This window comes from Pteropus alecto, unplaced genomic scaffold (assembly GCF_000325575.1).
Source record: "Pteropus alecto unplaced genomic scaffold, ASM32557v1 scaffold220, whole genome shotgun sequence".
NCBI classification, from domain to species: Eukaryota; Metazoa; Chordata; class Mammalia; order Chiroptera; family Pteropodidae; genus Pteropus; species Pteropus alecto.
Window position 1 is genome coordinate 2886933 of NW_006430043.1, and position 11461 is coordinate 2898393.

Here is an 11461-nt window from a genome sequence, read left to right on the forward strand (position 1 = left end):
ACTTACTGACTCTAGAATACAAATACTAGAAAGAACTTTACATCACTCATCTTTTGTCACATCAGAATCTCTCATATGGTAGGAACTAAGTTTCTCTTCCTATCCCAATCTCCCATTCTTGTGCCCAGGACACAACACATAGTTAGTACCTGTCGAGTAAGTATTTATGGGTTGCTTAATCATTTGGTGGACAATATATAGGAGGCATTTAAGGAGGTGTGTGGGATCCAAGCTGATGTTGGCTATAGAAGCACTCAGCACAGTATCCAGTATACTCGATAAGTGTTATAGTCATTTTTGTTATTCATGGTAGTTATGTTCTATAAAGTCACTAAATTAGTGAATACTGAACCATCACTTTTAGAGGAAACAACGGTATTAAGTTTCTCTGAGCCTCTGGTCCCAATATTTTCATCAACTAATCAATACATAACCTTGTCTTCTATGTGTTTCTGTTTAAAGACACCTTACTTAATATATATTGTTGATTCATTAATATCGAACTCACAGCCAACAGCACTATAGCTCATGCCTGAACGAAGCTTATCTAACATACACACACACACTTCCTCTGTAAAGCACATCTTGCTCTTAGCACTTCAGCACTACACTTGGAGGCCATTTGAAACAGCAAAATCACCAACAAAAAAGTACAGCAATGTAAAAAAGCATGGAAAAATGACTTGTTTACAGTATGAGAACCGAAGCAAAAAGGCAGAAGTGCCATCAGGCACTGATTTTTTGCAACTTGCCCATGTCCATGAATGACCATGAAAGCATCACAAGTATTAATTTTGGGTTACAAGTCATTTTTAGGGAGTAGACGAATTTGCATATACAGTCTCCATGAGGATTAATTGTATATCACCCATGAATCTTTTCCCCAGAGAAAATATTTTGTTAGTACTTTGCTGTTATTTTTCCCAATCTCTTTTTCTTTATATATTTTTACATAATTGAGATCATGATGTGGATAAAATTTGATAGCCTTTTTATAACATAAGCATTATTATAGCAAATTATACAGACTTTCTATAATAATTTTAAATTGCTTTATTCTGTTTTATCATTCTATGCATACATCATTATTTTGGGTTATTTAAAAATACCCAATAAAACTTGGAGTTTTTAGCTCTTCTAAATCTGAATACCCTTCCTTTTTTAGCAGTAGCAGACGCTCTTTAGTCATCTCTTCCCCGGTTCGAACATCTACAACCTCCAGCCCTGTTACCTCACCTACCAGTCCCTCTGCACTTTCCTTGAAGAGTGAGAGGGACTCCATCTCAGCAAGTGAAGAAGAGCTGGCATCTGATCCAGCCCAGGGAGAAGACAACAGTGAGATTAAAGAAGAGCCCTTAAAAGATAAGGAAATAGAGGATGAAAAGGCTGAACCAAGCACCTCTGAGGAGGAAGAGCCTCCGCCAGCCTGCAATGGCCCCACCCAGGCCCAGCCTTCTCCTACCATTGAGGATGAGAAGTCCCAGGAGGAAGTTCCCCCTGGCTCCCCAGCTTCATCACCAGGCAGAGCCCTGATCCCTTCAGAGCAGCCTTCATCTCTCCCAGAAGTAGTCTTCCGAACCCGTACCTCAAGTGAAGGATCTGAACAACCAAAGAAGAGAGCCTCTGTCCAGAGAACTTCAGCACCCCCTAATAGGCCTCCTCCACCCAAAGCCACTTCTAGCCCCATGACCTCCTCAGGGAACATACCCTCCAGCCCTACAGCCTCTAACCAGGGTTCACCCACCAGCCCCAGGGCCTTCTTAGGGGCTGGGACTCCGAGTCCTAGGACCTCCTTGGAGGTCTCTTTTGATCCACAGCCACCAGGGAAGCCGGTAAGAACTCCTGAGGCCAGAGAAAAGGAAAACGCCACCAATCTGAACCCAGAAGAACTTTGTACTTCCCCTACCTCGATGATCCCTCAGGTGAGAATGCATGAGTATTCTCTTCTATAACCTCCATGTAGCTCATCTTTACTATAGTCAGGTTGTCCCACAGTTGATCGGATTTTATGTTATTATAGTATACTATATTATAGTATACTATATTATAGTATACTATAGTATACAGAGATACTCTTGGTCACCTTTTTTGGTTCCGGGAATTGTTTCATATCTTCATAGCAACTAATTTAGTGATCTATACTCAGGGTAATTGATTTCTGCAAAGGGCTTATCTCTAATATTATAAGCAGATTCCTACTAATTTTTTTTTTCTCTGAGTTATGGGAGTTCCAATATAAAGAAACCTACAACTGGCCTTTGTCTCAGAGATACTCTTGGTCACCTTTTTTGGTTCCGGGAATTGTTTCATATCTTCATAGCAACTAATTTAGTGATCTATACTCAGGGTAATTGATTTCTGCAAAGGGCTTATCTCTAATATTATAAGCAGATTCCTACTAATTTTTTTTTTCTCTGAGTTATGGGAGTTCCAATATAAAGAAACCTACAACTGGCCTTTTTTAATACAGGGCAGGGAGGAGGGTCTTAATTCAGTTTGTCATACATGTGACTATGGCAAATAGACCCCAAGCAAAATGGCATTAGCAAATTTCCGAGGTATATTCTCTTTGATGAGAGAAACCTAGAAGGAACTCACAGAAGAAGGAAAGCAAAAGAAATGGTCTTTAGAAAGATGAGAATATAGATGAGGAAATTGTGTTAAAATAGAGACACAGACCCCCTGGGGAGGATCTGGAAATCAAGTCATGTTCTATTCGAATTACATGGCTCTCAGAGAGAGATTCGACTTGTTCTATTAGACTCCTGAGGCCCTATAAGTAAAGATTTTTAAAAGTAAATTTTGAATCAATACAAGGAACTTTTCAGCAATTGGCTCTGTTACATAATGGTATGGAAAAGAATTTTTAAATATAGGAGAAAGGGGATACGAGGGGCTTCTAAAAACCAAAATGGAACAGACCACCTGGAGAAATAGTTCTCCTTCCTTGATGTTAAAAGCTAAAAGCGAAGAATATTAGATCACTTGTTAGGTGCATTGCGTATGGTGAGACATCTGACTAGATGGCACCAAGATTCGTTGAGTCATTCCACGTTTACTTATTGGGCCCCTACTATGTACCAGGCACTTTTCTAGCAGATGGGGTATTACAGTGAACAAAACATAAAATTGCCTTCCTGCCTCTTACATCCTAGTGATCAAGGGGTAAGATAGACAAGAAACAGAATAAATAAGTAAAATTACAATTAGTGGTGATAAGAGAAATAGAGTAAAATGAAGCAGGGGAAGGCACAGAGAGTAGGGGCTGAATTGTAGTTTTAAACAGTGGCCAGGGAAGGTGACATTAGGGTGATGAAGGAGCCCAGGACATAAACCATGGGGCTATCTGGGAGTATGAGATTTCTGGTACCCTCAGATCACACCACTCCACTACTGCCTATGCCTGACTGAAAGTTGACCATGCTACCTTGGGAGCCTCCTGCTATCTGAGAGGCATTAACATGGACAAAGGATACCAGGTGGCATCCACGGTGTGAAGATGTGAGACTTTCTCCTACATTGTCCACTTCGATCCACAGGTGTCTTCAGAGTCTGGCAAGGCAGGGAAGATGGAAGAGAAGGAAGAGAACAATAAGCTTATCTCAGCTGACACGCCTGAGGTACTGAACTCTATAAGTCATCAATATTACTATGTCCTGAGTCTTCCCTTGATCCTTGCCAAAAGGCCGAGAAGTGATTATTATGTCCTGAGTCCTGATTCACATGAGGTACTGGAGGTCCTAACAAAGCAAGATATAAAACTTTCCCTTGGCTGGTTTCTAGTCTGAGGTAGCTATGCTGATCGAGAGAGAGATGCAGGGTATGTAGATAGTGAATAAGCATAGGGTAGCTGTTGCATTTTGAATAGGCAAAGTGTAGCACTTCTCATTTTTCTGCACTGAAAAGAGTAACTCGACGGTATGGAGAATCCAAAATTAACTTAAATTTGACTTTGTAATATATGGTTTTAGTATAGAGACAGCAATAGAGTGAACTTCTGTTTGGCTGTGGCAAATAATGAAACAAATTTGCATTCTTGGAGTACTCTTATTGAAGGGGAGATTATGGGGGCAAAGATGCTGTCTGACTATTTTGAGAAACTGGCTAGTAACACTCTCCTCATTGGGAAAAAAGATACAGGACACAACCCTCCTTTCCCCTGAGACCACCTCTTTATATTTAAGATTTATAGTGTTTTCTTACTCCCAGCCTTTCCTTTGGGATTTCTTTGGTCATTAACTAAGGAGACATATTTTTCCTATGGAATTAAGCAACTAGAACATCTTAGATCCTAGCCTAACAGTCCTCTGAAGCCTATGTCCTATAAGATCTGTTTACTTCCCTTGCAGATGCATCATAAATCATATTTTCTCTTAAGCAGACTTATAGACATATCACATATAAAAATGGGTAAATAAAAAGATCACTGTGAGAAAATCTGTTCGTGCTCAGCATTTGAATTACCTGAGAGAGAATGATAACTTTCTGGGAGGTGTTATTACCTTTGACGTGATTCATGGCATGGAATCAGGGGAAAGTGTAACAAGGAAAATTTCCTTAAAGGAGAAATCACAGCATTTCAAGTGTCTGTAATGCTAACAGAAATTGGTTACACTTTAAAAGGGTAAATTTTATAGTATGTGATTTAAATTTTAATTAAAAAATAATTCATTCTAAACTGTAGAGTACCAAGGTCTTCCCTCTGGCTTAGCAATTCCTAAACAAGGCTTTCCATACCTTGGGTTCTCATCACAGAACCTAGAACTTTTCCCAAAGAAATCATTATACACTCTCTCTCTCTCTCTCTCTTTTTTTTTTTAAAGCCTGTAGCACCCGGTATTCTTAAGTGGTCTCCCATCCAAGTACTAACCAGGCCCACCCTGCTTAGCTTCCAAGATCAGTACACTGTCTCTCTTAACTGCTGTAGGTTAGTTAGGATCACCTAAATGTAAGAGCTGCAGTGCATTCTTGAGAAGGGTTAGTCTAAAAGTGGTAGGTAGTGGTTTTAAGACCTATACACCCTCACAGACTCCCACATACATATACATACATATCCATGTCACACAAATCACATGGTGTCTGATCGTGGAAACAACAATGGGGTCCAAAGACCTGGTTTTGTTACTGGCAATGAAGGGTCTGCATTGTGGGAGTCAGGAGCTCAGTCCTTGGGTCCCCCACGAAAGATTTATGTGGAGGTCCGACGCTCAGAGAACAAAGATGGGATGAAAAGTAGCAGACAGAAGTGATTTTATTAAGTAAAATAGGCAGAGTAAAGTACACTCAGAAGAAAGTCCAAGGGTTGGGGTTCAGGGTTGGGGTTTCTATGGGCCATAGGGTTTCTTTGTTCTCCCTCCATCCCTCCTACCTCAAATGGCTGAATTTTCTGCTGCTCCCTTAGACCCCCTACTCCAAGCTGGGGCCTTTGCAGTGTGTGTCCGTAGTCACACACCTGCACCATGGGAATTTTGAGGGTAGGCACATGCCCAGTTAACTAATTTTGCCCATACCAGTTGAGCACCCCCAGAGTAAGGTCATATAAGGGTCATTTGCAGTTAACTGACTTGAAGTGCTGCAGGTAGGGGAGAAAGCGGTGAGGAAGGTGCCAGGCACTATTAGGCTTTTTGGTCTGCCTATCTGGCTTGTGACCTTAGGGGACTAAGGGAGGCTCCACGAGACTGCCAGACCCCAGGTTGTATATTTTCTTCTGCTGAGCTGGTCTCATAGCCTCATTAACCCTTCATTGTCCCTCTCCCTCCTGCTCATTACTGCCTATCTACCTATCCTGTCAGTTTCCTGTCCCAGCAAGTCTTATCACTCTTTGAATCTTGGTATCTTGATCTGTGAAAGAGGATGACAGTAAAGCCTTCCCTGATGCCCTCAGGTTGTAGTGAAACAGCATTATATGTTTACCCATTGTATTGTCTCTGACCCTTGTGGACTTACAGCACAGAAGACCTTTCTAAGCTGAGAGGCTGGGAAGGGTGAGCCACCTCTCACTGGCAGAACTCTTCATTTTGTAGAGCCAAGGTCTCCAGCTTCATGACTCTGAGGTTCCCGAAGAGAGCATCATCACGGCACCTGAGCTTCAAGAAGAGGTAAGGAGGCCAGATACACAGAAAACAGGATGATGGATGGTAAGAATGGGCCCTGGGGGTGACAGAAGTTTGGCTACAGGCTGGAAGCTGCAGATAGGCTACAAGAACCCAGCAGTGAACAATATCCTTAGGGCAAAGTCAAGCAGGTAGGAGCAAGGTGTTTTTGGTGCCCATTTCCCAACACTTGGCCTTGAACCTCTTGACTGCTCACCATAGCCTTGTCTCCTAAGTATTTATTTAGTTACATATGAACTTGTTTCAAAAAGGAGTTAAAATATACAAAAGGCATGCAAAAAAGTAAATGCACAACACAAAAATATAGCAAAATAACTCAAGTATATTAGTGACAGTGACATAAAATGGTACTATGAATTAGGCAAGTACAACAATACATTTTATAAAATAAACTCACTAAGAATGTATCACAAAATTGGTTCCAGACTTTCTAAACATCCAAGAAGAAGAGAAAAATCTGATCAGTTCACTCAAGTCATGATGACATTCCTTCAGAGAACAACTGCTGCTACTAAGATAAAAAGACGAAAATTCTCTTGTAAATCCTTATAAAGAAAGAGATGATGAAGGATATAATGAACAATAGCTGCAAAAAGTCTTTACAGTAATCTCAACAACCAATTTCACATCACCTCCTTCACATAAGCCAGTATATTACATGAAATATAAGTAGATAGAAGCAAATTGGGTTTTTACCCTCCTTGAATGGTTGGTGGGAGGGCACGTGAGTATCTAATGCAATTATATTTACTTTCCAGGTATCTACAAGTCAAAGCGCACAACTCTGAAGAGGAACTGCCAAGACCTCCTCCCAGAGAAGCTCCTCACCTAGAGGGTATAAAGGTCAGAGGGACTTAAAATCCAACATTCATTTCTAGGTTCTCAAACAATATGGATGCTGGTAGTCCCTAAAGACCTAACATTAGTGGAGGCTGAGGAGCAGACTTAGGGGAGGGTGGAAGGCAGGTTTGGGAGAAGAGATTGTTCAACTCAGGGAATATTTAATTAAGATTTTAGCATTGTTATAGCATTGTTTAGCTTTGTTAGCATTAATTAAAGTAGGGCTAAAATGGCAATAAAAAGCAAAAGCATCTACGGATACAGACACACATAACAACACATATTCAGAGAATAGGAAACAAATCTTTGATTTACCACTCATTCTGCAAGACTTAAAGCCAAAAGGACATCTTTTCAGATTGTTAAATAAAGTATTATTCTATGTATGGATTCTTTATTGGATACTGGGAGTTGTCCCAGCCCAGCACACTATTCTCCACGTGGACAAGATTGATTCTACCCCAGGTTCAGAAAACTTTAGACACATACCTGATCTCCAGCTCATCCTCCCTCCTGGCTGTAACTCTTTTAACAATGACACAGGCCACAGGCTCCTCTCCTTAATCTACACCCACAATCTTTGGTTAATAAGCAAATACCCTTGGAAAGGGATTACATTTTAGAGCTGCATCTAATGGTTATAGTCTAGAACTTAATGTTAAGGATCTGAGCAGGATGGAAGAAGAAATAGAATTCCAAGTGAAGGGAAATTGTACAAAGTATAATAATATAATGGAAATGGCATGGAATTGGAAATTAGTAGTCCTGGATTCAAGTCTTATCATTTGCTTTTGTGAAAACATTAAAAACTGACTTTGAAGTCCTGCTACCCTGATAAACATACGTACACATGATGTGAATGCACATCTGTCTTTGCTTTTGTTTCTAAGAGTGATAGATGTCACCTTTTGTTCAGTCATTCAGCAAGTATTTATTGAGTGCCTGCTCTGTGCCAAGCACTGTACTATGTACTAGAGAAACGATGAAGTAAAAAAGTAAGAACTTTATAGGGACAATATTGAGTGGGGAGAAAAATGGGCAGGATTTAGCAATAGGTTGGAAGTGGACACATGATGAAGGCTCAAGTTTTAAGGAACTATTCTAGGTTAGGCTTGAGAGACTAGAATCTGATGGTGCCAATTCCCTGAAATGGTGACTACAGGGAAAAGAACATTGTATGTGGATTCTCTGGCTTCAAGCAACAAACTGACACAATTAAGCAATAAAAGACATGTTCAAAGGGTATTAGTTCATAGAGCTGAAAGAACAACCAGGCTGCAGAAAGGACAAGAACCAGCCCACAGATGTCTATAGCAAGAATGTGTGGACTGCCCCCTCTAGGCAGCTGTCATTGGAAGACTCAGCTTCAGCCACCTTCTGCCACCGTGTCCTTTCCAGATTCACATTCCCTGGAGAAAGAATCTGACTGGCCCAGTTTGAGGGGAGGCATGTTAATGTCTACAATGACAGGAAGACCAATAGCGGGGGTGGTAGTAAGGGTAGAATACAAAGAAGTACAAGGAAACTTTTGGGGTGATAGAAATGTTCTTAATTCTGATTGTGGTGATAGTTTAATGGGTGTATACATGTGTCAAAACTGATCAAATTATCATTATATACTTGATGTGCAGTTTATTGAGCATCCCATACAAACAACATAAGGTGTTTGAGAACTTGGACTTTCCAGTAGTTGCATCCATTAGGGAAATGGAAATACATGTTTGTATTTAGAAGTCATTTTTCTAAGATCTAATCCTGTTACTCTTTTATTTAAAAACCTTCAGAGGATCTCTGCTGCTATGTTGGGTAAAAGGTTGATGCCCTCCGCTAAAAGGCCTACTGCTTATATTTTAATACCTTTCCTAGAAGGCATCCCAGTCCACTGGCAGTCAGAATCACTGCTGGGAGTGATACGCCAAGGAAATTAGAAGGGTGGGGGAAATACAGGCTCCTAGCTTTCCAAAGCCCTCCATGATCTGCTTGGAATGCCCACCCATTCGTCTAGCAAAACCCAGTTCAAGCCTTTATGCTACAGGGCTTTCACTGACCCTCATCTCCTAGGAAACTGATCCTTTTTGGAGAATGTGGCAGAGAGGACTTCTAGGGACTTACAGTCAGTGGAGGAAGACAAGTACCCAAGGTAACTGCTACAACAGAGGCACAACTAAAGTGGAAAATTTTACTAAATTGTGAGCTTGATACTTCATTTGCATATGGCACTACTGGAGGATCCAGGAGGGCAGAGGAAAGGGCTGGTATGCTGAGCATGAGTAATAATTTTGTTTAGGATAGACAGTCTCAGCTAAGAACCAAATCGTTTGCCCCAATTTACAAAATGGTAAAGTTATCCAAGGGAAAGGCTAGGACTTAGAAGACTGCCGTCTTGGCAGCAGCACAAGAAGGGGCTGAAAACCAATAAAATTGGGCAGGATGAATGTCTTTTATCCCCTGTCCTGAGGCTCTTGGAAGGTGTTTTGTTTTTGTTTTGTTTTTTTAATTAGCCACCTAGCCAACATATTAATGCTAACTGCATTCCCTATGCCATGCTCCCCATCCTCATGGCCACCTATCAACTACTAATTTATATCCCTGGAGGTCTTTTGACAAAAGGATGGCTGCTTCAGTTTCTGAGGTTTAGCATTTAATCCTTGGAAAATACTGGTAGGTCACTACCACGTGAGGATTTATTCATCATCTATATGTATGCATCTCTAGAATTAATTGCAAGAATATCACCCAGTACCTGCCTTCCAGCAATTTGAAGAACAATATTGACAGACTAGGTAAGATATCCATAGTACAGTAGAATTATCCAGGATATCTAGGATACACCAAAGAACAGTACACACACTGCTGACAGTATTTATTTTATGCTAAATCGGTGCTGAGCATGTGCATATCGGATCCTATTTTTCTGCATGTTAACACTTTTAAAATGAATGGTATGTGCCAACAGGAATAAAATCACGTACCAGCAAACTTTTTATGGTTACATTTTAAAGAGAGGGGAAAAAAAAGATGTTTGCGAGAGACTACTAACCATTAAATTAAATTGTGAAAGTAAAAAAGCAAATCAGTAGAGAGTCATTTAGCCAGATGGCCTCTGAGAGTCTGTAGTTCTGATAATTTTCAATACATAATGGAATATGCTATGAGAGACCCAGATACAAGAAAAATCTCAACCTTTCCTGGAATCCATGGTCTGCTTATCAGTAAATGCAAGCAATTATCCATCTTTGGAATTTAATCCTTAGGGCTTGAATTCCCTTTTCTCTTGGATATTCTTTTATCTGAGGGCCAGGCTGATCTTTTTATTAACTTACATATGTCTTCCCTACATGTTACTTTCTTTGCCTTTCTTAGTGTGGTAGATTTCCCACACACGTCTTTCCTCTCACTGAGCCTTTAAAAATATATTTAAATAAAATGAATTATCAACTTATTCTGTTTTTTTCCTCTGTTTTTTTACCAACCAAATAACATCTTTATGAATGAGAGCAACTACCTTTCCTTATTTTATGCTCTGAGACTTTCTACTTCAGTCTCTGTTCCCCAAATGAACATGTACAATCTCTGTCTCTCTATTCATCTGTATAAATACTGACCCCAAACCTAGAGAACTCTTGACAGGAATAAAAAGTAAGCACAGAAATCTGTATCTAATTCTGCTTTCTCAGCGACCAGCCGCTCAGACTGCACCTGGGGAGTGAATGTGCTATTGGGCAGGATGAATGTCTTTTATCCCCTGGAGTTGCGGCCTTGGAAGGTGTTTTGTTTTTGTTTTGTTTTTTTAATTAGCCACCTAGCCAACATATTAATGCTAACTGCATTCCCTATGCCATGCTCCCCATCCTCATGGCCACCTATCAACTACTAATTTATATCCCTGGAGGTCTTTTGACAAAAGGATGGCTGCTTCAGTTTCTGAGGTTTAGCATTTAATCCTTGGAAAATACTGGTAGGTCACTACCACGTGAGGATTTATTCATCATCTATATGTATGCATCTCTAGAATTAATTGCAAGAATATCACCCAGTACCTGCCTTCCAGCAATTTGAAGAACAATATTGACAGACTAGGTAAGATATCCATAGTACAGTAGAATTATCCAGGATATCTAGGATACACCAAAGAACAGTACACACACTGCTGACAGTATTTATTTTATGCTAAATCGGTGCTGAGCATGTGCATATCGGATCCTATTTTTCTGCATGTTAACACTTTTAAAATGAATGGTATGTGCCAACAGGAATAAAATCACGTACCAGCAAACTTTTTATGGTTACATTTTAAAGAGAGGGGAAAAAAAAGATGTTTGCGAGAGACTACTAACCATTAAATTAAATTGTGAAAGTAAAAAAGCAAATCAGTAGAGAGTCATTTAGCCAGATGGCCTCTGAGAGTCTGTAGTTCTGATAATTTTCAATACATAATGGAATATGCTATGAGAGACCCAGATACAAGAAAAATCTCAACCTTTCCTGGAATCCATGGTCTGCTTATC

General features: G+C 40.2%; 1 protein-coding gene across 2 annotated transcripts in view; it reads left to right on the forward strand.

Moving 5' to 3' along the window:
- BIN2 (bridging integrator 2) overlaps positions 1-8480 on the forward strand; it is a 21891-nt gene extending 13411 nt beyond the window's left edge. The window contains exons 9-12 of one of the 2 annotated variants that reach the window (XM_015587813.1): positions 1166-1922; positions 3540-3620; positions 6024-6098; positions 6872-8480. In XM_015587813.1, the coding sequence (XP_015443299.1) occupies positions 1166-1922; positions 3540-3620; positions 6024-6098; positions 6872-6901 (943 nt within the window). In that variant the 3' untranslated portion in view covers positions 6902-8480. The other variant, XM_015587809.1, reaches the window with a different exon arrangement.
- Positions 8481-11461: the final 2981 nt, after the last annotated feature.